General features: G+C 40.5%; 2 protein-coding genes across 3 annotated transcripts in view; one reads left to right on the top strand and one right to left on the bottom strand.

Moving 5' to 3' along the window:
• slc5a10 (solute carrier family 5 member 10) overlaps positions 1-25,581 on the top strand; it is a 26,873-nt gene extending 1,292 nt beyond the window's left edge. The window contains exons 2-14 of the mRNA XM_078263980.1: positions 2,988-3,092; positions 3,758-3,817; positions 4,604-4,708; positions 4,845-4,950; positions 5,065-5,145; positions 5,237-5,442; positions 9,760-9,895; positions 19,302-19,409; positions 19,505-19,655; positions 19,821-19,989; positions 22,965-23,180; positions 24,105-24,198; positions 24,370-25,581. Coding sequence (XP_078120106.1) covers positions 4,613-4,708; positions 4,845-4,950; positions 5,065-5,145; positions 5,237-5,442; positions 9,760-9,895; positions 19,302-19,409; positions 19,505-19,655; positions 19,821-19,989; positions 22,965-23,180; positions 24,105-24,198; positions 24,370-24,563 — 1,557 coding nt within the window. The 5' untranslated portion in view covers positions 2,988-3,092; positions 3,758-3,817; positions 4,604-4,612 and the 3' untranslated portion in view covers positions 24,564-25,581. The remainder of the gene's footprint in view (positions 1-2,987; positions 3,093-3,757; positions 3,818-4,603; positions 4,709-4,844; positions 4,951-5,064; positions 5,146-5,236; positions 5,443-9,759; positions 9,896-19,301; positions 19,410-19,504; positions 19,656-19,820; positions 19,990-22,964; positions 23,181-24,104; positions 24,199-24,369) is intronic.
• On the bottom strand, positions 7,132-18,230 carry fam83gb (family with sequence similarity 83 member Gb). Of its 2 annotated transcripts, none has more exons than XM_078263969.1 (5): positions 17,861-18,230; positions 14,578-14,745; positions 13,462-13,586; positions 10,762-12,160; positions 7,132-8,278 (listed from the first exon to the last, which is right to left on the bottom strand). In XM_078263969.1, exons 1-5 carry the CDS (start codon positions 17,882-17,884, stop codon positions 7,916-7,918), a joined length of 2,079 nt encoding a protein of 692 aa, XP_078120095.1. In that variant the 5' UTR covers positions 17,885-18,230; the 3' UTR covers positions 7,132-7,915. The 2 variants fall into 2 exon arrangements, with proteins under 2 accessions (XP_078120095.1, XP_078120086.1); XM_078263960.1 differs by having other exon boundaries at positions 16,869-18,230.
• Positions 25,582-27,251: the final 1,670 nt, after the last annotated feature.

A 27,251-nucleotide genomic window follows, 5' to 3' on the forward strand; every position in this document is an offset into this window, starting at 1 on the left:
GTGTGTGTGTGTGTGTGTGTGTGTGTGTGTGTGTGTGTGCGCGCATCAGCGTGTGTGAGAGAGAAAGAGAGAGAGCGAGAGAGAGAGAGCGAGAGAGAGATTGATGATGATGTGTGTTACGTCAGGGTGTCTCCATCACCACCATCTGCTCCTTACAGTAGACAAACACTGGCCAGCAGTTTGTGTGTGACACTGAGTTAATTTCACATCAGAGAGCATGAAAGCAAAGTCAACATAACAGCCTGTGCCCCTTCCTCTCAGACTTCCTTCTCATGTCCCTCAGCAAAAAATGTCCAGATGTGTTAAGAGTAAAAAAAAAACTTTTAAGTGCATGCTGCAAGGTGCTGACCAGTGTGTGTGCGTGTGTGTGTGTGTGTGTGTGTGTGTGTGTGTGTGTGTGTGTGTGTGTGAAATAAGGTAAAATGTAAGAAGTCACACTTCTCTAGCATACCATGCCTTATTCTGAAAATGTTTTCAGCTATTTAACCTTTTTACGATCATTGAATTAGTTAGTTGTGATTTATATCTGTATGTCTTGAATTTTCAGTCATCAGTTAACAGTAAATGTATACATATGTTAGTGCTAGTATTATATATATATCATAACATTATATTACATATATGATAACACTATCACATACATTACATATTAAAACTACATACTAAACCTTGCTGACTTTGCTGGTACTAATCATGCCACCTTCACTTGTGCCTTGTAATTTTGTCTTTAATCGCTCTTGTATAGTTTCTAATTTTACTTCTATTCCTATTTTAGTTGTATATAGGCCTACCTCTTATTATTTATGTTTTACTTTCTCTATTTATCTGTACTTATTTCTGTCTTTGTGCTGCTGTAGCAAGTGAATTCCCTCTCTGGGGATCAACGAAGGCTTATCTACCTTATTTTGAAAATATAATAGTAATTTATGTGAATGTAAATAGTTGTTATGTGTAGTATGTGTGATCATTTGTAAGTGATGTAAAAATCACATTACTATTAGGAAGGATATATTCAAAAGTCAAAAAAAAAATCCTTAAAACTTTATTACAAACCCCTTCCATCTAAAGATATTTCCCCAACCTGGTACTTAAAAGTATTTCCAAGTGTTTCTCGAGGTTAAATCTTCCACATAATTTCTCAGTAGGGCTGCTGTAATAGTTCCAATAAGTCAAGAACCCAGAGTACTTGCAGTCAAATAGAGTGGATCAGGCTCGATAAGAAATTGTAACACTTGTCCAAAAATACCAGTGAATAGGTATGATATCTGCAGTTATATTGTAGGATTATATTCTAAAGCATTATTTGTGTCCATCGTCAATCAATAATGTGAAACCCCAATTGGATTTATCCTCAAACATTAAATTCTTCTTAAAAAAAGACTAGATTGAAAAACAACTTGTGGCCGCACTCATTTAAGATTAGGTGTCATGGTTTTCAAATATTTATTGGAGTAAAAACTTTTATACAGACTGATTGATTCCTTCCTAAAAGTTACTGAATGAAACTATAAACAGTTAAGAAACTGTTAAACTAATTCTTTCACACACTTTCACAGACCCTACTTAGCACTTACCAGCAGATATGTGTGTGTTTAGACGCTAATGATTATAAATATGCTATCGCCAATGATTGACTGTGTGTGTGTGTGTGTGTGTGTGTGTGTGTGTGTGTGTGTGTGTGTGTGTGTGTGCGCATCAGCGTGGACTGTGGTCCACATGAGTATCTGCTGTACTCCACTGCTCACCCAAATCATGCACTCTTATCCATTATCCCCTAGCACAGTGTGTGTGTCAGCGCTGCAGCTGCCACATTAAGGTGACGTGTTTAATCATCAATTCAACCAGGGGACTGCCCTCTTCACACATCCACCAAACACTCACTTTGGTAACAGCGAGATCAGCTTGTAGTTCAGCCGAGAAGGGACTTTTACCAGGGACTGGAGTGTGTGTTTGACTGTGTGTGTGTGTGTGTGTGTGTGTGTGTGTGTGTGTGTGTGTGTGTTAAAGTTAGTCATTTTTGTATATGTGTTGGAAGGGAAGTGAGCAGTGTCTGGTGGTTTTTAAGTTTTTAGGGAGTGTAAAGTGGTTATCTTGGTGTTCAGTGTCAGGTTATGAGAGGCGGTCAATGAGAGTGACTATACAGGTGTAAAGGTTGAATTCAACAGGTGTGTGTGTAAGTGTGTGTGTGTGTGTGTGTGTGTGTGTGTGTGTGTGTGTCGCTGTAAGGAAAGGCCATTGCAAGTTGGTGTATTTTTAAGTGTGTGTGCATTGTTGTGAACATTGAGGATGTCTAACTATACCATCAACTTCTACGCTATGTCTGAGTCCTTCAGCTCCTATGACATTATTGTCATAGTTACCTACTTTCTTCTGAACCTCGCTGTCGGCATCTGGGTGAGAGTCAGAGGTGTATATTTTTGTGTGTGTTTTTGCCTGTGTGCATGTTCAGTTTACGTGTGTGCGTTGTGGATGCCTGAGTGTAACAGCTTTCTCTGTCAGTCATCATGCAGGGTGAGCAGGAATACTCTGAGCGGATATTTCTTGGCTGGACGGGACATGGCCTGGTGGCCGGTGAGTGAGTGAGTGAGTGTGTGTGTGTGTGTGTGTGTGTGTGTGTGTGTGTGTGTGTGTGTGTGTGTGTGTGTGTGTGTGTGTGTGTGTTCTCTCGCACCATTTTTCATCTCATGACCCCCTTCAGATCTATCTTGTGACCCTTTGGAGGGGGCCCGACCCCTAGATTGGGAACCACTAGACTAAACTAAATGAAGTAGTTAAGTAGCTCCCCCTAGATCTGCGTAGCTACAACTGTAAAACGATGCTTATACATTGATGCATAAACAACAATGTCATGTACAATAATATATTAGCCATTTTTCTGTAGAACAAGTACTTTTACAATTGATACTTTAAGTAGCTTTTAAGTAAGCTTACGAATGCAGGACTTTTACGTGTAATAGTATTCAAACAATACTTCTTCCATCACACAGATTGGAGCTTCTCTCTTTGCCAGTTCAGAAGGCTCAGGATTGTTTATTGGTCTGGCTGGGACCGGAGCTGCAGGAGGCATCGCTGTCGCTGGTTTTGAATGGAATGTGAGTGCACACACACACACACACACACACACACACACACACACACACACACACACACACACACACCTGTCTAATAAACAAAACATTATGAGATGCTATTCTAATTTATCTATTAATAGCAACGCATTATAGTCTGGAATGAAGCAGAGATAGCCTGCTAATCCATGTACATGTTATTTCTTTTGTGGTTTGTATTGTATTAATAGGGCTGACTAGACATAAACTATTTGTGTAAGAAAACAAAACATAGATCTACAATAACTAATCTCCCTTTTATATCAGAAAATAAAACAATTGGCATCAGCACTCATAGCTATTTCATCTAATTATACCTTTGAATGTGTCCAAACCAAAGACATAAAATGAGTTTGTACTTGTTTGTGTTTTACCTTCCTTCAATGGCTGTTGCAGGCAGCCCGCTGCAGGGGGCAGGAGCAGAACGTTTTTGAATATCAAGCTGTATTACATTTTTGTTGTACAGAACATGAGGCTCAAGTCAAAGCAACACTGCAAACACAAGCTTGCACATGCAGAGCACTTAAAGTTTCAGTTTTACTTCAGTTTGACCCAAAAGATTAGGGTAAGGGTTTCTTTATCTCCTGATGCCACTGTTGACAATGACAATCTGGTCAAACCTCTCTGTATTGTTTCCCTCTTTTTCTCAGGCCACATATGTGTTGCTGGCTCTGGCCTGGGTATTTGTGCCTGTCTACATCTCCTCAGGGGTTAGTTTGTGCACACACACACACACACACACACACACACACACACACACACACACACACACACACACACACACACAAATGTGTGCATGCCTGCTTGTTAAGGCTGGTTCAGCAGGTACATTTAGGTGCCAAAAGACATTCTCCTTACCAGCATTCCCCGCCTTGAAAATTCCCCAACAGGGTGTTACACTACACAACACCACACACACACACTATTTATGTCCGTTGGTACAAAATTCTAAGGGAAGTGTCGACTAACCTATGTTGAGAAAAAAAAATGTTTTCACTTAACTTCATTTCAGTGAGGACTTTTGTGTCATTATTAAACAATGTTACAAATAAAGATTGATTGATTGATGAAGATGTGTGTGTGTGTGTGTGTGTGTGTGTGTGTGTGTGTGTGTGTGTGTGTGTGTGTGTGTGTGTGTGGGCTTGTTTAACTATATTCGTGGGGTCCAAAAACCGAGAGTCCAGTATACTTGTGGGGTCCCGACAGCTTTGTGGGGCCAAAATGCTGGACCCCACAAGTTTAAAGGGCTGTTTGAGGGTTAAGACTTGATTGTAGGATTAGGGTTAGAATTAGGTTATGGTTAGGGTTAGGGTTAGGGTAAGGGTTAAGGTTAGGCATTTAGTTGTGATGGTTAAGGTTAGGGTAAGGGGCTAGGGAATTATAGAATAGGCATTATGTCAATGACGGGTCCTGTGTGTGTGTGTGTGTGTGTGTGTGTGTGTGTGTGTGTGTGTGTGTGTGTGTGTGTGTGTTTGCATGCGTGTGTGTGTGTTCAGATCGTGACAATGCCGGAGTACCTGGGCCGTCGTTTCGGAGGAGAGAGGATTAGAACCTATCTTGCTGTCCTCTCGCTGCTGTTGTCCGTCTTCACAAAGATATCCGTACGACAAAGTCACACACAAAGACTCAGCATCACACTCACTATTTGGCTGCATCGGCTTTCCAGCCTTTAACATCATCTATGAGACTGAAACTTTGCTGGCATTGTTGACAGATGTGTTATGTTTCCGTCTCCAGACTGACCTGTTCTCTGGAGCCTTGTTCATTCAGGTGTGTCTGGGATGGAACCTCTACCTGTCCACTGTCCTCATGCTGGTGGTCACTGCTCTCTACACTATTGCAGGTACACAAACAACCATACACATTTACACAATTACATCCTGTAAAACTACTTTCATGTTGTTGTATTTTAAATACATTGAAAAGATTCTCATAACACACACTCACTTCCCTTCAGGTGGTCTTGCTGCTGTCATCTACACCGACACTCTACAGACAGTAATCATGATTATAGGAGCAATCATCCTAACAATCACTGGTATGTACAGTTATCATAAATTATAAACAAACACAACAACTGCAGTTATTTTTAAGGATTTTATAGTTGGAGTTGTGTTCCCCATCTACAGCCTTCAAGGAAATTGGTGGCTACAGCAACCTGGAGCATGCGTACAGCATGGCGGTGCCCAGTAAGATCATTCCCAACAGTACCTGCCACCTGCCACGTCAGGATGCCATGCACCTGTTCAGAGATGCTGTGACTGGAGACCTGCCCTGGCCCGGCATGACTCTGGGGCTCACCATACTGGCCACCTGGTACTGGTGCACTGACCAGGTACATTTATACACACATACAAACAAAAAGCACAAACCACCACTGCTGCAGATGTAGCTTATAGTGCAGTTCCTTTAATGGCCACTAGAGGCTTGCCACAAAACCCCTCACTGAATTGAAGTAAAGTAGGATACTTTAAATTTTTTACCAAAATGAATCTAATAATTTAATCTTTTGATAGGTTTTCTGGTGGCACTGAAAATGATTTATTCACTAAAAATATACAAAAGGATTATTTTAGTGCTGTCTTTTTAACCCTCATGTTGTCTTAGGGTCAAATTTGACCCGTTTTCAAATATCTAAATATTTTCTATATCAGAAATATGGGTTGCTTTAATTGAATTTGGGGTATTTTATTTCAATTTATAGAATCTATTTTCTTCCTAGACCACATATGTGATTATGTGCTGCCATTAAGAATAATAAAATGGTTTCAAAATAGTATCCTGACTCAACTTTGACATCTGTTGAAGTATGTGATAATCCATCAACAAATGTTCCTCTGACTTTAACTATTAGTTTTAATAATTCATAATTTCTGCTTTTTTTAACTCCAAAATGACGTAAAATGTCATGTACATTACATGCATTACATGACCATTGAACATGAATTCCAAAAATAATTGTAAAACTAGTGGTAATAACTTGGTATGAAGTTGGCTAAGAAGGTGTAACACAGAATTGGGTGATAATACTATTTGCTTTATAAACAGTTAAAACAGACCGGGTTCATTTTGACCCAGGAGGAAAAGAAGTACATGGTCGACGGGAAGACAATACAAAGGTTAATAGTTTTGGCAGTGAAAAATACTTTGCACATCTATAACATGAGACGGGTGCATCGGAAGGGGACGAGTAGGTCAAAAGTTGCAAAGAAACTCCCGCACACTGTCTAACATGCAAAGATAAATTGAATAGCTGGCAATGTTGCCAGTTTCTTTGCGGTTGTTTTTTTAACCCACCAACTGTTGAAATCTGTGGACACAGGCATGCAGCAATATCACCACTTTGCCGTACAGTGGTTTGTTTCCTATTCGTAAATTAAACATAAAGTGAGCATGTCCAAAATTGTGTTTACTCAACTTCAAAAAGTGCAATTTGGTCAAAGTTGATGAAGGAAGTTGCTGCAAAATGTAATATGATGTTTCCAACAAACAGTTCTGGTAATTCTCTTAGTCTGTGTCTTTGTCCTCCCCCTAAGAAAGAATGGTAAAGTACTAAATCTCCAGAAAGAGCAACTAAATGGACCTTGTGGTGAGATTGTTTTGACTACTGAACTTTCAATCTCATTGTATAATTTGTTTGGTTTTGTTCATACCACTTATACGATACAACACTCTATTCTAATAATTTGGCTGCATCCACAAATCTCAGCAAAAGGAAAAAAAAAAAAAAAACTCTACACTTCAAAAATCCCCTGAGAAACCTAAAAGCTACCATTATACTTTTCTGCAGTCTTTGAGGCAAAAGCAGACATACTTAAAAACACTTCACTGTGCAAACACACTATGATCCAACTCTTCCGGATTATTTCCAGAATAGTTGTCTGGGTGAAGATGCTGTAGGTTTGAGTTATGTACTTTCCCTTTCAGTATGATAAACTTTCCTGAAATATTGAGATGTTAACTGCTGCATGATTCTTCAATCAACTGTGACCTGGTTGAGGCAACAACAGAACTGGGTCAGCAACAATTTGTATTTTTTTTATTTACAACATTTACTTTTGGTCCCACATCAGTGTTTCAAATTGCATTTGTACCAGTTATCAACACAGAAGCCCTACCCTAACACCAACAGTAACCAATCACAGTGGTACAGTATCAACACCAGAGCCTGACTGTAATATCAGTGGTAAGACATAATCGGCTAATGTCACAGATACACCGCATCTGTGTAGGTTGGATATGGAAAAATACATTTTACAGTGTTCTGAAAAAAGAAAAGCAGTTGAGGTAATTAACAATATTTGTTCATAGGATTGTTAACAAGACTGAAGGGCCTGATTTGGCAAGGCAGAATATCACAGCTGACCAATAGCTGACTGGTTATCATCCATAAAATACCCTACCTCTGTTGGAAATCTTAGCACAACTCTTGCTAAAAAAAAAAACTCTATTTAAAAGTTTATTTCCTCATAATCAGGATCAGCCTCTTAAATTCATTACCCCTCCCGGACACTACTGAAACCCTCCAGTCAGACACTTTTAGCCATGAAGCATTGGTTTTGAAGTTGATGTGATTCATTTACAGACAATACCTCTTAAAACATATAATCAGAACTGCCAACTCTTGTTGACATAGTCAAAAAAATCCCAATTAAATATATCTGTTGTATGTTGAGCCTAAGGGTTCAAAAACAGAAAATGACACACATGCCAGAGACAGAATAGATTCCACACTGAAGAGTCACTACTTTCTCAGCAGGATGTCTGTATCAACAATCATCCTTGTATAGCTGTGCTGGCCCAAAGTTCTACCGGTCAGCCTTGTTATTTTGAGACCCTTTCTTCTGCGGCACTCCACCTCGTGGCCTCAAGTGTCTAAAATTGCTCAGTTTTGAGAAAGATACTCCTAGTAACCCTGATTGGTTGGCTGGCTGCTGTGGCGTGGCGTGATCAGTCTTCCTGTAACTCGGGCTGTGGCGTCGTGGCGACCGGCCGGAGCGTGTCTCTACACGCGAATTAGGCTGCAGCATTTGACCCTGCCAGTAGCGGTGTCCTCCAATCACAGGGACAGCTGCTCGGGTGGGGCGGTGAAAACTTCCTGGTTTGGCGATAATTACTTTAGGTCCTCTCTGTCGGGCATCACGACCTGGAGATTTCGAGGTCTGAAACAACTAGACAGAGAGAGGAAGCAGAGAGATGAGAATGGCATCATGCAATCCAGAAGAGTTACACATGGTTTCTATTTGTGAGGCTACAGATGATGTAGACTGGCTTATGTATTTCACCAAAATATCCTCTTATTTCGGATGAAATCTTTTATTTTGGGGATTTTACCTCCTGCCTGTGTTTTGCGAGTGTGACTGTGTGTGTGGACGTGGTCAGCTCGATGACGAAGGTATGTGTGTGCACGCTTCGGTTCAGAGCCGTTACTGATATGACCGGAGAGGATCTAACCAGATGTAGCGACCACACAAGTTATGGCATGTCTTTTTTGTTGAAACTACAGAATACACAAGGTAAAGCAGAAAATCCAGCACTGTCTCCTGCCTCATCTGTCGCCAGAACACAACGCAGAGATCACAAAAGGGCGAAGCACACACGGATTACATTGGTGAATGTAAATCCTATAAACTACCCATTTAACACAGAGTACCTCAGGGAACAATGCTCGGCCCTTTGCTATTTTCTGCTTACTATATGCTCACATATAAAAACAAATTATGATACTCCTTTAATTCAAATTATGCCATAGGGCTTTTCACACTGTGTTCTCTTAGCTTAGTGGGTTAACAATGTGGTTAACCGAAGCCCAGGGCTATACGATTCACACTGCACTTCTACTAGCCCTGGGCTTAATGTCAGTTGGAACATGTAAGTCATGTTAACATTCAAGAATTATATTGCATACTAAGCATTGTTTCACACTGGCTTCACACTGTGACATTTGATAGTAGTTTGAAATAACAGCAATGAAAAGTAACGTCTTTATAAATCCGTGCTAAAGTTAGCAAGCTAATAATCTTCCACTATCAAAGGCTAGTTTGCCTTAACTTAACAACATAATGGGTCAGACTCCTACCAAGGCTACAGTACCAATGCTATGTGCAATGGCTACAGGGCTATGACCACAAATATGTCTGAAAATGTTTTTATCTTCTTTTGAAATATCGACAAATATTCACTTTAGCTGCAGTCCATTTTTATTTGCAATCCATGCTTTATTACATCCTGATTAGACAACTGTAACTCTCTTGATTCCTGTCTGAGTCAATACAACCTATTCAAGCTTCAACTAGTTCAGAATGCCACAGCAAGGCTGCTCACAAGATCCCAAAGAAGATTGTATAGAACACAAATTTTAGCACCTTTTCAGTAGTTGCTTGTGTGTGTGAGTCAATTAGAAAATGGGGCTGGCTCTTGACTATATTTCCTAACCCTGCTTCTAGAAACACATTATTTAAGAATGGCATTTTCTTAAGTTGTTTTTATTATGTGCTTTACAGCATTTGTTCTTTTAAATGTTATCTGTTAAAATGCACTTTATTTTAATTCTATTTGTGTATATTTCATATACAATTCTTGTCTTTTGAAAAGTGTTGTATAAATTAAGTTAGTACTATTATAGTTATTATTTGTGTTTCTCTTTATGTAGGTGATTGTACAACGGTCCCTGTCTGCTAAAAACATGAGTCACGTGAAAGGAGCATCTATCCTGGCTGCCTATCTGAAGATGCTCCCCTTCATCTTCATCATCCTCCCTGGCATGATCAGCCGAGCTCTCTATCCAGGTGCGTGCACACCCATGTGGGCGGACACACACACCTTTTAATTTGGATTGAGGAATGACATGTTTACTGTAAGCAGGTAGTAGCTTGTTTAGACTCTTCTGGTGAAACACACCCATTTTAAGTGGGATTTATATAAATCTCGTAACAAACTAACATACGGCAGTGTGTGTGTGTGTGTGTGTGTGTGTGTGTGTGTGTGTGTGTGTGTGTGTGTGTGTGTGTGTGTGTGCGTGCGCATCTTTCCTGGAACTACCTACTTGTTCATGTCAAACATTATACCTGGGAACCTCCACCCTTGTTTTGCCGGTGATTACTTATTAATCATTTAAAAAGAAATTCAGATTAAGACGAGCATTGTCTCAACATCTACTTGTCAGTGTTGTCTGCGGCTGCAACTAATAAATCCATAACCGAAAGATATTCATTTTACAGTTATATAAAACAGAGAAACAACATGTTGAGAAGCTGAGACTTGCAATTTTTCCTGTAAAAAAAACTTATATTGATTGATTATTAAAATTGTCAGTCAATGAATTGACTCATTATTTTACCTCAACAATTAACTTTTCTTTTTATTATCAATTAATCTATTGATTATTTCAATTCAAATAACTGCTTAATTGTTTAAATCGTTGTTTAAAATGTGAGTGAACAGTACGAAATGGCCATCACAACAGCCAGCCAGGCAAGCGAACAACCGTCACATTTGACAACCTGGAATGAGCAAATATGTGTAATTTCTGCTTGATAAATTACTTAAAATATGAATTTCTGGCCATGAATTATCCGTCAATTGACTAAGCTATTGATCAACTAATTGTGTCAAGACCAGAGGATTGGAAATACTGTCCTATATAACATAATACCTGTCCTATGTGCCTATGCGGTGATGCGTGTCCTTGTCTACGGAGCTGCTGTGATTCACGGATGAGGGCATTGCTGTCGTCTGACTGGCTGGGCTCCCGTAGATCCAGCATGCTCTGGGAGAAGCGTGCCATCATGTTGAACCCGTCCCCTTGGCGAAGCCCACGCCCTGACCCTGTCGTCACTCCGTTGGTCAACGGGTCACTTGGCCCTGGCTGGGGACATTCATAAAACTCCTCTTCTGATGCCGTGGAGGTGCTTGATGGACCATCATTGGCTGCTCGGTCACACATGACCTTCGTGCTGTCTTGGCTGCCTTCGCCGGTGCTGACAGAGTCCCTGCTGTCAGCCTTTGATGTTATGCGGCCACGGCCTGGCGGCAGATCCTCCCGGGTTCCCTTTTTTTTGAAGCCATCCAGACTTTCCAATTGGTCCGTTTTCATCAAAATGACCTGTGGTTGGCCAGGCTGCTCTGAGGGGGCGGGGTCTATGACTAGCTGCAGGGTGCGGCGTTTAGGAACAGGAGGTGTTGCAGTTTGAATCTCTGGAGTTTGTTCAGTATGGTCTGTTGGTTGTAAATCAGCAGTTACATTGGATGGTGATGGTGCATTTGGTTTGTGTGTGTCTTGTGTTAAAGGTGTGTTGGGCTGCTGAGGAGGCTCCCTGGAACCTGTTGCATCGGTTTGGTCTTTATTCGGAGCTGTGTGCGTTTGCTTTTCGAGCTGTTGGTTGGTTGGACTCACAGGAGTAGAGGCCTCTGCTGTTGTATTCCCAGAGAGATTTTCTGCTGCTCCTGTAGCGTTTGCATCCCGAACTGAAGCAGTTTCCTCAGTCTGTGGTTGAACTAGCGTTAGTGGTGCGCTAAAGCGTATAGCCTGGCTGGTCTCAAACCTCTCCGACCTCTGTAAGTGAACCTGATTAGCTCGCTTTTCATCCCTGATGTTGATGAAGCCAATCACGTCGCTTGGTGGGTCTGGCTCTGGCCAGGTGGGCAGGTACTTGACCAGGTACACTTTCTCCAGATGGGCTAATCCTGGATGTAAGGGTGGCTCTTCGATGACATGCTTAAGACGTCCTTTGGTAATCTTTAGCTGAGTGGGATTCTGGGAGTTCTTGTTGCTTGAATTCTGGTCAGAAGGAGTCGGACTTGTGTGGGTTCCCGCGGCAACAAGGGCGTATTTGGGATTGATGAGTTTTCGAGCAACAGCAGCTGACACCGGAGCAGGAGCCGCATGAGGGATCGGGTCAGGGATTGGTTCATCTACCATGGGGACGTGGTTGAGAGACACACCTCTGGACCCGAGATAAAGATCATGAAACTGCAGGTCGAAGGTCTCCACCGCCTGTCCTGTGATCACAGTGATGAGGTTACGGTCCAAACGAGATGAGGTCCAGGTGAAGCTAGAATAACACAGACATGGAAAAACATAAATGCGGTGACTCCCCTATTAAGTGCTTATCTGACGGGTGCTCAGACTTCTTCTATGTCATAACTCTTACTGAAAAAGCATAGTTTATGGTTTAATCCTAATTGAGCACTGCAGAGGGTCATCAACACTGCACAGAAAATCATCGGCTGTCCTCTCCCCTCACTTCAGGATATTGCACACACCCGCTACCTTTCCAGAGCACAAATACATTGTTAAAGACAGTTCTGACCCTGGCCACCATTTCTTTGATCTCCTGCCCTCAGGGAGACACTACAGGTCCATCAGAACACAAACCACCAGACTAATGAACAGTTTCTTTCCAAACGCCATCAAGACTACACACATAACGTCTCTGCCCCCATATTCACATTTCTTATTAGTGTTTTTACAATCCATTATATTGATCTGTGCAATATATTATTTACTTATTTAATGATATGATGAATGTCGAATGAATGTTGTTGTTTGTCTTAAGTTATATATGGATGTGAGCACTATAGTTTTATTTTAAGCAGCGTTGGGAGGGGCACACGTAATTGAGTTGTATTCATTAGTGACAAAAGGCTTCTTATTTTATCTTAATCATTACACCAGTGGTCATGCATCACATTATGCTCTTCTCATGATTTCCCTCTTCCCTTCAATATGTATTGGTAAATATGTAACTATAGATGACAGTGACAAAACTAAATGTATGTGTGTGTTGAAGTGAACGTTTATAGTTGTGGATGATCTGCCTAGTTGACAAAAATTGGCACTGGCAGATAAAAGTCTACATGCTGCAACAATGCAACAATGTCAGCCTTTTCATCTCAGTGTTCCAGTTGTTATGATGAGCGAGTCAGCTGACAGTTGTTATTTACACATCCAGCAGACATGGAGCATATTGGCATTCAATTGGAGTGGTGTTTCTGGCACATTTCTCCCTGCTGCTAACTTTAACTGTCTGCTGTTTGGCGCTGGGCAGGGAGTGTGCCTGCTGCTGCGGGAAACTGGGTGAAACTAGCTGAGAGCGGAACCAAAACAGTAAAGTTGTGAGCCAAACAAACCAAAACAATAAGCTAAAATATACAAAAGACTCTGTAGAGAATGTGGAACTGCAGAGTCCGGTGACTATTCTACGTAGGTTTGTCTCTTCGTGTGACCCCTTTCACATGTCACATAGCAAATTAAAATATTGATTAGAGTAGCTTTAAATACACAAATAAACGATACGCAGAAGTGCGCAGAGTTCACGCACACTCACAACATACTGTGTAGTACACTGCTCACCTATATGAACCAGAGATAGCTTTGTCTCCATCTACCAGGATGAACTTCTGGCTCAGTGCTCCACGCACCTTCTGTGCTGTCCGTGTGAAGAACTCCACACCTCCACAGCAGCGTACGCGCAGATTCTACACACACACACACACACACACACACACACACACACACACACACACACACACACACACACACACACACACACACACACAGGGTAAATGGTATGTAAAGAGAGGCTCTTGGGGATTTAGTGTTGATCGGAGGAAGGATTTTGGTGAATAAAAGGGAAATAAAAGCCACAAGAGATTAGGGAGACCGAAAATAATGAGTTTTCTTGTTGCTCCAGAACAGTTCCTCTCTATTAACACCACAATGCTATTGTGCTGGCTGACTCTACCGGTTAGAGCACGGACTGTATCTATGTATGTACATGCTTGTACGACACACCCTGCGATGTTTGTCTTTAGCACTGTGATAAGGGTGTGGTTCCTGGCCGAGCATTACCTCGTGAGTAAACGTTCTGTGCGAAATCTCACAGGGGACACTAAGCACAGGAGTCGCAAATGATCATGATTACAGCAGAGATGGCAGATAAGAAAGAGGTTGAAAGAGAGGCGAGGTCAGGCGGTGGAAGCTATGGGGAAGGAAGAAGGAGAAATGAAAGGGAAACATGTTACAAAGAGTAAAGTGAGAGTGTGCATGGTTTATCTAATTGTCTAATGGCATGAGAGACAGGAATGTGCTCAGTGTTTTCCCGGTCCAAAGCATTTAGAAAGCCGCTCATTAAAACATTTCCTTTTACTGCTTAGACCAGTTACTCTCAGAGAGGCAAAGAATACCAAAGATATTCACCCTATGGCAAAACAACTAGCCGGTGCATGCACCTCAATCATGTGCCCTTCTTTCAAATACCGCAATATACGTATTATTGAAAATGTGTCTTAAATGAAACACATTTTATTTGAAATGTTTGAACTGGAGCGTTTTAAAATATACAGTTTTATATTAATTATATAGTTATCAAGAGTAGCCATCTATTCAACTAGCTCATCTCCCAGCTTATCAAAGCATCATCTGGGTGTGTGTGTGTGTGTGTGTGTGTGTGTGTGTGTGTATGCATACCTTTAGGTGTCCACGGTGCATATCAGCTCTGCCACACATGGAAAGAAAGCAGGGGACTGCAGCCGTGTCAATGATTATGTATACAGGGACTTTGCGTTTGTAGGCAGCATCCAGCAGGTCTCGAAAGATATCCACGTCTGTAAACACATCCATCACCACGGCTATCACCTACACGTATGCACGCAAGCGCGCACGCACGCACACAGACACAAAGAAAACACACAGAGGAAATCATTAATGGCGTTAGTGTTTCCTGGTCTGCGAGGGAGGGTTCGATTTAACAATATTACACCCATTAAATCATCAAAGGAAGCTGGGCACTTGTGAAAACTGCACCTAAAAATGCAACTGCATCAATTAAACCCTCAAAGACAAAGAATATCGGACCACAGATGTTCCATTAAGAGGCTGCAAGAAAGAAAGATTGCTTTGCAGAGTGGTGACAGAGTGTGAAGTGTCTGGACAGTGTGGGTTCAACACAATAGTAGTGACAGCGTGGTATTCTTCACACAGCACTGTCTATTCATTCTTCACCTGACCCAGTTTTATTTTTAAAACTAGGCAGAGTTCGGTCCAAAAGAAGGGAATAGGGAATAAGATGGTCAAGAAAATAGCTCTGGAAAAAAAGCTAGTTAGTGAACCTTGAGGTTAGAATATGTTACCATAAAATTTCAAATCAACTTATTGTCATTATACTTGAAGGATGAAACATGGTCTTGTCAAACCTATAGCAAAAGTTAGAAAAAGTAGAAGGTAAAAGAAGATAAATTGTAATATAAAGCAGTAGAAAGTAGCAAATACTACACAACCCCTACATAGGGATACCAGTTTGTTGTAAGCTGAGTTCAGCTGAATAGCAGCTTTGGAAAAAGTTGTTGGCGTAGTGCCTTCCAAGCAAGGAGAAAGTATTTCACTCTGGAACTGGGTCTAATTCATTAAAGTCTTTTGTTGCCGTAAGGCACATCTAGGCTTTTATATGTGCATGTGCCAGAATTCATGTATGTGAGAGGTAAAGATTATGTATGTGGGTTCTGGCATGTAACCTATTCATTTTTTTCCACTGTCGTGTCAAGATCAGACTTGTTTTATTAAAACTTTGTTGTGTGAGTGTGTCACACATGAGAGAAAAAGGGGAAGAAGGTTTGTAAGACAAGACAGAGGCAAATAATGAGGTGTAAATTAGGGAGACACTGGATTAAATTCAGTCCAAAGAAACCCATGTCAGATCATTTTTAGTAGATATGATTTAGCCTTGTGCCCAACTGCAGTGCTGTCAGCAGTGTTTGTGGAGAAAACAACAAAGGAAGTCAAACCTCTGATCAAAACAATCATTCTTAATCTGACAGTGATTTAACATAAAACAATGTAAACACAATTCAATTTAGGGCTGCAACTAACTACTATTTTCATTATTAATTAATCTGCCTGCCAATTGTTTTCTCGATTAATCAATCAACAGTTCCTAACCTAAATACATGCGGTCTCCTATCATACGACAGAGAAAACTGCAAAACCTGACATCGGAGAAGCTGTAACTACAGAACGGTTGGTGTTTTTGAGTGAGAAATGACTAAAACATTATCAAAATAGTTACAGAGTTGTTTCCTCTCGATCTACGAGTCAATTAATCAACTAACCATTTCAGCTATAATAGCTCTGCGATGCCTTTGTGAAGCTTATAAACTGCTTTTCTTTGCTGTGTCAGACAAACACTGCTTTGCAGTTTAGTCTCGTGGTAGTAAACTGCATTATACACTGACCAACTAGAAAAGTAATAAAAAGCCATGATGTATTGTGGTGCATTCAATAGCAATGCAATAAATACAACCTTACTTCATTTTTTTGGTTGAGACTATTACTGTAGTTGTTTGTGTGTTGACTCGGTGCTGTGGTACATTTGCAGTGGTGTTTTTGTAATTGATTGTATATTACATTTAATTCATTTGATTTGTCCACCACATGCTACATATACATGGAAGAACATTCCATTATAATGAAATCCTATTCAACAACACAAGTGTAATCTTAAAAACAAAAAAAACGTCGAATCAACGCCTCTTTGACACAGTGCCAAAAAAAGTGTAAATTACACAATGAGAGCAGGCTATTTAATAGGCCTACAGGGGTGTTTTGCTGGATTATTTTGTGTTCAGTATTTTTTTTTGTTTTCTTTTAACTTAAACTTTGAGGTGTTTCTGATCAGGTGGAGGTCCCCTGAACCCCTGACCTCATTAATCCCTGCATTATTTATAACACCATGCATCATCATCATCATCTTCTTCACTACCTACCCTCTGCGCTGATGCAATGGTCTTGCGCACCACCTCCTTGATGTGCGTGTGCCCTTCGGTTGGAGGTTGGGTGTACACGGTCACGCGCGTGACCCCACGGTATGAAATGGCATCGGGCCAGCCGAGGTCCAGCTCCGCCACTGAGGCTTCCGAGCGATCTGGCCAATACTGGAGCGACACCTCACCGTCTCCCCAAAACTCCCCGGACCCCGGGGTGAGGTTCCCCGGCCCTGGGGTCTCTGGTTTCTGATGATGGTCGTGACCAGGCCGATAGTCCTCCGCTGTGCGTGCAATCCGCTCCAGCTCCGGTTCCGAGAGGAAATCCCGGACGCCACTCTCCTGGATGTACTGCGTGAATGCATCGCGGCCCTCGGTGACTAGAGCCTCGAGCGCCAGCCGTTGGTCCTCACTGTAGAAAAACTCCGGTTTGCCCTCGCTCACGCGCCAGTTGACGTGGTGGTTGTCCAGACACTGGATCTGAGACAACGCCATGACCTCGATATATTATCCACCGGTCAATAAATAGTTAAGTACCGAAACCACTCTGACCCAGTTTGTTTCCACTCGATCGGTCCGTATAGGGTCAAACCTCGAATCTGTCATTACGGTCCATAACGTGTCAGCGTGACCTGGGTCAGTGATGTGATAAACAGATCCCTAACAAACAAGATTTTCATCTGAGGGAAATAATAAACCGCTAGAACAGTTCCTCAACGCAGACTCCCAGCTCACACACACACGCACACACACACACACGCACGCACGCACACACGCTCAGGTGTTGAGCGTTAAAGCACTCCCGCCCAGCGCCACGCCTGTCACCTGAAAGGGTCCGGGGGAATCCAGCTGCGGCCCGGTTCAGCAGCTCCAGCCTCGAGGCCCGGCAGACATGGAGGCGGGCACTGTGTGGGATGATGAATGTTATGTGTGTGTGTGTGTGTGTGTGTGTCTGGTGTCTACCAGTGAGTCAAACCAATAAGCGGAACACGTACTTGAGATAGAGAAAAAAAAGTCATTAATCCTCCTTTATAAGTGTTGAAACTGTTGGTGACTCAAGCTAACTGTTGCGCTGACGAGTCACTTTTCTTCTTCTTTTTTTGTTGTTGAAGCGTCTGTCCGCCAGTTCACAGCTGTTTTAAAGCACCAAACAATGGTAACTGTTGAGTTCCCCGAAAACAAAAAAAAAAGCCAAAAGTCGTTAATAAATCACTAACGTGGCGCGTACGTGTCTCAATTTTCACTGGTTCCGAGTCCACGTCGGTTTGTCTTTCCGTTTCCAAAACGTTCGTGCAGACAGAAAGTTCATCGAGGTGCAGTGTGGAGTTGCCGGTATGTGCCTGCCCCTGGAATTCGGCAACGGAAGCTCTGTCACTGGAGGGCAAAAAGGCGGAGTGTCCGGTAGTTGGTTAGGAAAGAGAGGCTGTTAACTCCACCCTTTTGCCGGCGGGACATAGGGAGAGACATTTGTTTTTTCCTCCCAAAACAGAACATTTACAAAAGACAGAGTAACTAACTATGGTAGGCTATATATATAATTTTTTATCTCTTGCATATTCTGGTAGGCCTATTCGGCCAAATTTCAAAAAAATAAAAGAAAAAGAAAAATCATATCAAGTAGGAGGATGTTAGTTGGGCCAATTTCCTATTTAGGTAATGCAGGGCAGATGCCAAACGTTTGCTAATCATGCCATTAGACTTGTCTTACTATAAAGTCTGCTGAAACATTTTGAGAAATAACATCTACATCAACGTTTATTTTTAGATTAAGAGGTCAAGTTTAGGGTAGATAGAGATGCACCAAAGAGACAGGTGACCCTTGGTCTGAGTCCACTTTTGACCTAATAGATAGTTGAACTATCTAAGAAATAAATTATATTTATAGAGATTGTATCGTTATCTTTTGAAGTCACTGCCTGCAGATCACAGGTGAATTACTGATGGACACTTCTCTCCATAAATCTGATGTCCCATGAAAGAATGTGTATTATTATGTTACAGGCCAGGGTGGTATTTTATATATGTAAGTGATACCGTGGTTGTGCACACACCTGCATGGGGTTTTGTACCTGCACGTATTTTCTCACTGTGCAAGAAAAAAGGGGTCAAATTACCAGTAACTTCAGCGGATTTTGTGTAATTATACATGCAGCCTACAGCTTGTGTTGTTTTTTGGGCGGAAATATTGTAATTTTATAAATTATAATCATAACAATTAGCCATATTTAACTGAGAATAAAATACCAATGATTTAGTTTAATTTACACTCTCTAATGGCTAAATAAATGAGTTCCTTTTGTGCTCGTATTTTACTCCAGATCCTTTACCTCTTCATAAGTAGAAATTAGAGCAAAGAAACACAAATTCTTCATGAGTAGTATATTTTGTTACTTATTCCACCCCTGTGTGTGAATGACCTGTAATTTCATATTTCAGACACTGTAGGATGTGTGGATCCAGAAGAGTGTGTGCGAGTGTGTGGAGCTGAGGTGGGATGCTCCAACATCGCCTTTCCCAAACTGGTCATTGAACTCATGCCAAGTGGTGAGAATACTGTTATTTCTAAATGTGTCAACTGCTTTGATACACTTTCTATTTTTTACCTGAATGCATGTATTTATCTGTGTCATGTATTACAGGCTTGCGTGGGCTTATGATAGCAGTGATGATGGCTGCTCTGATGTCATCGCTGACCTCCATCTTTAACAGCAGCTCCACACTCTTCACCATGGACATCTGGAAGAAATATCGCCAACGGGCCTCGGAGAGAGAGCTGCTACTGGTCGGCAGGTACGTCACTCACAGATGGAGGGCCAGTGGTCAGAGAACATCTGTCCTTAATCCTGGACGGTGCCAGCTGACATATGCACTCTGATCATGCCGTTTAATACCAGGATCCAGAAAGTAAAAAGAGAGTGCCTAGAGAAAGTGAAAGAGATGTACTCTTTGTTCCAGGATCGTGACTGTGATCTTGGTGGTGGTGAGTGTGGTGTGGATCCCCATCCTGCAGTCAGCCAATAGTGGCCAGCTTTATGTTTACATCCAGTCAGTGACGAGCTGCCTCGCTCCACCCGTCACTGCTGTCTTCACCCTGGCTATCTTCTGGAAGAGGACCAATGAACAGGTAACATGTAAATATAAATGGACTGTATTTATATAGCATTTTCACAGAGTACAGGAACCATTAACCATTCACACACATTCATACACTGTGGCCGAGGCTGCCATCTAAGGTGCCACCTGCTCATCAGATAAACATTCAGATAAACATTTATACACATTCACACTCCGATGGCGCAGCATCGGGAGCAATTCGGGGTTCAGTGTCTTGACCAATTACACTTTGACATGGTACTGCAGGTCCAAGGATCGAGCCACCAACCTTCTTAATTGGTAGACGACCTCTCTACCACCGGAGACACAGCCCAATGCATTGCCCACACAAGTTATTTTAATTTTTTTGATTGATCTATCAACAGTTTTGTTTATAAAAAAAAAAGAGAAAAGTGCCCACCAAAAGTTGCCACAGTACAATGGGACATCTTTAAATTGCTTATTTCGATGATCAACAGTCCAACACCTAAAATATAATGAATCCACACTGACACAAAAAAGCTCTCCTCATATTTGTGGAGCTGGAACCAGTGATTGTTTGGCATTTTTGCTTCAATAAATGACTTAAACAACATTGACAGAATTTGATAATCAATCAGTTTCTGTCAGTAGGGTAATCCAATTATCGACTAATCTTTGCAGCACTACTTACAGTCAGAAACAAACAAGTACACGAGTATTATATGATACAAATAAACACAATTAAATCTCATTCCACAACCTTTTTTGGGCTGCTTCAAAGAGATTTTACTTTTTTTTTTAACACATACGTGAAACAGAGATAAGTCTTGTTGTTGTAAACATAACCAAACATAATTCAAAGTTTACTCCATTCTGGAAACCAAACTATTCATGAGAACATACTGGAGTTTTGAGGCTTTCTGGCACTCTGTGTCCTTTCTGGTGGTTTTATTAGCTTCACATTGGATCCAGCTGCCAACACCCCCTCGCTGCTTGGTGTGGAGCCCATGCATGTGTGAATGTCTTTGTGTTACTCTCTCATTTTATGATGTGTATTGTATTTTTTTTATTTCCTCAGTAGGAACCAGCATGAACCTGTTGCTCTTTCACTTGAATAAATTAAAGTGATTGACTGATAACAGAGTGAAAGTGAGAGAAAGTGTGATTATTAGAAGATAAAGATTAACAGAGAGAGGTAAAAGAATACTGCTGTAGTAAAATGGGTATTGACCCAGAGCGAAAAACACTTGTTTAAACATTGTTCAACTGCAAGTAAAGACCAGTCCACTGGATAGTTCAAATTAAATCCCTGTTTTCATAGAGCAAGTCCTGGGTGTGACTGCTCTCTGTGGACACGCTTTTAAGTACTAAAATAAAGAGGACTTTCTCAAGATTTTCAGAATGAATGGGTTTTTCTCCTTTATTGTAATGTAAATATCATCTTTTTCAACTCTGAATGACACTACAAAGAGTTTATTTTAGTTTACTTTATTACAATGTGTTTACAATGAACTTGCATAGGGTTGCAACATGGGTTTCGCAACATTGCAGCTAACAATGAGTCGGCAATTTGCCGATTAAATAAACACCTCTGTTGCATAAAATTGTTTTTAGCCAGGCTAGCTGCTATATGGCAATGCAGTCTGTCGGTCTGTTCCACCACTTTGGTCCAGACTGAAATATCTCAAAACTACTGGATAGATTGCCATACATACAGTATTTTGTACAGACTTTCATGTTCCCCAGAGGATGAATCTTTTTGACTTTGGTGATCCCCTGACGTTTCTTCTAGCTAGACCCACCATCAGGTTGACATTTTTAGTTTGTATTGAACTGTCCCAACAACTATTGGATGAATTATGTGAACCATAACATCTGGCACAGACATTAATGTTTCCCTTTGGATGAACTGTGGCTTTAGTGATCCATTAACCATAGACTGTGGGTTTAAACACAGCTTAAAGGTAACCTAGATGTCTAAAAACTTTCACATTTACACACCAAATTTAGCATAGTTTAAATATATACAGTACATCGATTCTAGACGTCTTTAGACCTGCAAAATCCATGCTTACTGGAGGGATTATAAAGTTCTTGAAAATGGTCAATAGCACTGTTACAAACAACGTTTTATTCAAACACAGTGAGCATAGCTGTAAGAATCTGAATGACGTTGACTCATTGGGTCAAAGAGCACACATTACTGCACAGGATATGACACACGTTGATAAGTTTAATACAGAGAGCAAACAATACAGAACTACAGTATTTAAATGGGGACATGACGTGTGTAGTCTTTGAACTAGAGAGGCAAATGTAACTTGTAAAAATACCAATTAACTCTGCAATTAGTGATGATGAGTTATGATGTATTTGTTTCTATCTCCCTTTTTATGAATCCTAGAATTACACATTTTAGGATTTTAATCCCAAAAACTATATATATATATATGTATATGTATATATATATATATATATATATATATATGTATATGTATATATATATATATATATATATGTGATGTTTTAAGATTTATATGAACTAAAAGCTGAAAAACAGTTGTCAATGTAACAACAAAATAACGGTTAATGTAATTTTTTCCACATGTAGTACTTTCACATCAGAAAGAAAGAGAAATAGTAAAGTTGGAGTAAAGAGTGTGAGGAATGGGAACGGAGAGAAGAGGAAAAGTGAGTAAAATATATTTTGGCAGTAAAATAGAGGTGCAGATGTTTGCGTGCTGTGACAGGGTGATTATTTTCATGTGTGTTAAGTTCAACCACACAGATCACATTTTTTGCTGAAGGCTGAACAGAGACGGAGACAGAGACTTATTTGTGTCACTGCACGTGTGTGTACTTAAGTGACAAGACGATGACAGATTATCATGGTGGGAAAGTGAGAGCGTTACAATCTCGAACACACCCAACACAGTGATGCTTTTAACGGAAGGGTATCAACTCAGGAAGGCATGTAATGAAATGTGTGTAAATGTGTTTATATGTGTGTTTGTGTGTGTTCAGGGTGCGTTCTGGGGCCTGATGGTGGGTTTGGCGGTGGGTGTGTGTAGGATGGCACTGGAGTTTGCCTTCCCGCCTCCCAGATGTGGAGTCGAGGACTTTGCACCTGCAGTCCTACGAGGCGTCCACTACCTCCACTTCGCCATTCTCCTCTGTGGGCTCACTGGTATCGTGGTTGCTATAGTATCACTGCTCACACCGCCGCCCAGCCACGAACAGGTGTGTACGCACAGATACAATAAATAACAGAATCATTAGGGAAGTAATACATATGCATTGGCACAGGTTGGTACACCTGTATTGTTATCTGTTAAAAATGAAAAGGAGTTGACTCTGAGGTAAAAGGAACAGGTTTTATCTGAAGGTTTGCCTCCATGTTGCAAGACAGTCAAAGAGAACATGCCCATCTAAATCCTAAAGATCAACAATCAACCAAAGAGCAAAATCTTACAGTACAGAAGAACTATTGTTGCTCACAATAAAAAAAAAAAAAATTCTTGCTAAAGCCCAAAGTGACCCATTTGTTACATTTGACGTTATTCTGGCCTGTGTGTGAACTCAAAATGCAAACAGAAGCCTTTCTGATATCATAACACATTTCAAGAGAATGTGTGCAGACCTGCTTTGTGCCCTGCAAAACTAGAAAACAGGCAGATTGGTTTAACCTCCCCTGTACACACAAAACTAATCACAATGTTTGACAGTACTTTATATCCATTAACAATGCAGAAAATCTACAGTACTAATAAATATGTGATTTAGGTGAATTTTGTTGCATAAATAGAATCCACGCTCACTGTGATGCCCCTGTGTTATCTAAGATGAAGAATTATTATTAAGAATGAACGTCAATAATAAACTCAAATCACAAATAAAACTGAGTTACACTTCAGATTGGCGTGACTGTCTTGCAAAGAGAGTGTAAAACGCTGGTAATGAATAAATACAGTATATCATTAATGGAATAGTTCAACGTTTTGGGAAATGCGCTTATTTGTTTACTTGCCGAGAGTTAGATGAGAAGATTGATATCACATGTCTGTTAAATATTAAGCTACAGCAGCAGCTGGTTAGCTTAGCTTAGCATAAAGAATGAAAACGGGGGGCTTAATGTTGTTACATTTCCATTTTATACTCTCCTAGTTGTGTAACCTGACCTGGTGGACTCTGACTGAAGAGCCACCAAGAGAAATTCCTCTACAGAAAGTGTCCTCTGTCAGCCACCGTAGCTCCCAGGGTAAGAGTCAGAATATGCACACCACTTGGAATAAAACCAGCCATCATGTGATAATCACAACACACACACAGAGCTGACATATGAAGTTAATCAAATAATAATTACAGCTGTGTGTGTGTGTGTGTGTGTGTGTGTGTGTGTGTGTGTGTGTGTGTGTGTGTGTTGTTGCAGGCCCTGAGCCAACACGGCGGGTGACATGCGGTCGGGGGACAGGATTGTGTATCTCAGCAGCGCGGCAATCAGAGGAGACTCCAACTCCCAGAGTTCAAAATGTTAAAGAGAGTGTGTTCTGGTCCAGGTTCTGCTGTGTCAATGCGATCCTGGTAGTCAGCATTAACATTTTTCTCTATGCATACTTTGCCTGAGTAGAGGATCAGATTTAACATCCTGTCCAACCCTCCTGTTGAGCTCTGCCAATCTCTCCAACATGAACTCCACATCCAAGAAGGTGGGGAAACAAACTGTGATTTTCGTACTGATTGTACATGAATCCTGCAGATGTAGCTTCAGGTGTAAAACGGAAAAAAAAATAATAATAAAATAAAAAAATAAAAAATCACATTTCAAACTAGAAAACACAGAGAGTACAAACCTCTAACCACAAACCTCTAAATGTAGCCTATCATTTTAATAAAAGAAAAAAAACTTTTTTAAACCTGCATTTGGATCCCTATTTATATCAAATTACACATAATCATAGATGACTATGGGCGACACAAGGCATGGACACTTTCAGTGTTCAGAGTTTTTTCATTGAAGGAAATGCAAAGCGTCACACAAAAAAAGTTAGGAAAGCTCCGTCTCAAAATCCGTTTAAAAATCCGGAGCAGCTCAAACTGAGTTCAGTGTTGTCTTTTTAAAAAAATCACTTTATTAGACATACAGTAGTTCTACAGATGTTATGATGTTATCTTTTTACCAGTGCTCCACTAGAGGCTATTCGTTTGTTCATATAACCTTTCCCTCTTATTTGATGTAACCTAGTTTTAAAGTTTTCAAAGGTTATTTACAATGAAGCTTGTGGCTTGTAACAAGCTAACATGAATGTGCAACTAGTGTTAGCTAAAACATGACATCTAAATAAAAGGGCATCACACATCATCTGAAATGCTAAGCATACAAATATATAATAAGATTGAGGTTGTACATTACTCCCATAGTTCCTTTTTAGTCTATATGCTTGATGGTAATTATATAGTTATGTTGTAATGTTTTAAAGTTCTTTCATGCTATTTAGCTTGTTTATGATTATGAATCAGAATGTCTCAATGTTCAACATGTTCATGTTGTCATGTCAATTTAAATTATACATGAATACACACACGTTTGTGTATTTAAAGTGCAGTTGGAGGATCTAAATTATATGGAAATAATCATCCGTTTATGTTTACTTTTTTATTATCACAAATATATCAGACAGAATTCAATGTATCAGTACTGCAAATTGGCTATGACTCCTTTCTGATTAATAACAAAGTTGAGAAACACTGTTATAATATCTGTGTTGTTGTGCATTTGATTTTTTTGATTTTGATTTTGGTGGTGAAACTGATTAAGTGTTGAGAAGTGAAGATGGTTGGATGTCAAGAATCTCATGTCAATCAAAAGATAAAATATCTTGACAACTTGCATATTGAATGTTTTTTTCTTGTTGTATCTCAAATAAATTAAAGGTATGTGCATCACAGCTACAAGTGTTTGTCCACAAATGAATGCAGGTTATAATATTTATAACCAGATAATACCACTCTTTATTTGTCTTCTGCACAGTTTACTCACATTCACTAAGGAGGCGGAGGTTAGGGGCACAGACAATATGGTGAAACAAAGCTAACATAAAAGGTCAATTCCACTTTTAATTAGTAATTTTAATATAAGCTGTTGGTGAAAGGAGGACGTTAGGGCTGTGAAAGTTTCACTCTAGGGCCGCAACAATGATCTTCATTATCGATTCATCCATCTATCTATTCAGTTTTGAATAACTGATAAGTCTGTGAGATGTCAGAAAACTATGGAACCCACAGAAGGTGACTAAATTACCCGTTGTGTATTACACCAACAGTCCAAAATCCAAATGTATTCAGTAAAAAGGTGGAGTCTGCGATTCTAATCCAACACACTTTTTGTCAAATTCAGCAATTATCTCCTAACGTTCCACTAGCTGTCTGTTAATGTGTGTGTGCTGAACAAAAATCCCGTAGTTAAGAGAAACGAACAAAGTGGCTCGGACCGAGCCACACAGCACTATTCTGGATAGAGGACGGGGGAAAGGCCATGTAAGAGAAAGGCAGCGGAAGCGTGAGGGACGCTAAATCTGCCACATGCTAAAATTCAGAAGGAGCACTGACGGTACGGGTGTATTTTGTTTGGTTGTTGAGTTCAAATATCAACAATCCAGAATCACAGACTTCACCTTTAAAAATAATATAAAAAAGAGAAAAACAACAAATCATCATATTTTGGGAGGCCGCAAACATTTTTCTGATACTTGAACGACTAAAGCCCCTGAAAACGTGGTTACAAATCTGCACCTATTTATCACAGGGCATTTAAAAAAAAACTATCAGATATCCTTCTTCCTTGCTCAAAACCTGGCACCTAGATTACCCACAATGCAATTTGACCGCTGACAGTTTAGTTGAAGATTCGGGTGCATAAAGCTAGTAGTGGCTAGTATAGTGTCAAGCAGAGATGAGGAGCGAGTTATAGAGGTCTGGTAAGCTTCTGTCTAACTACACACCCCCAAATTCTTGTCATTTTCAAACTCGTAGTCTTAGCTCACTGACTCAAGTGACATCACTTGAGGCAATGTATCACATTGCACGTTGCTAAATCCTGATTGGTGCAAGTATGTGACCTCACCTTTTTTCCAACTGAATTCCCGCCCACTTTAAACCAGTATAGAAGAGTGCAGGAAAAAAACAGAAACAAAGAAATATTTCATGTGTAATAACAAAAACTGTACCAGCTGAAAGAAATGCTGTTCTCACACAGGACTCTGAAGCTGATTGAGAAAATATGTTTTCGAGCCACCAACAGCTTTATGCAACATT

Source organism: Sander vitreus, chromosome 2, assembly GCF_031162955.1.
Source record: "Sander vitreus isolate 19-12246 chromosome 2, sanVit1, whole genome shotgun sequence".
Lineage (NCBI taxonomy): Eukaryota > Metazoa > Chordata > Actinopteri > Perciformes > Percidae > Sander > Sander vitreus.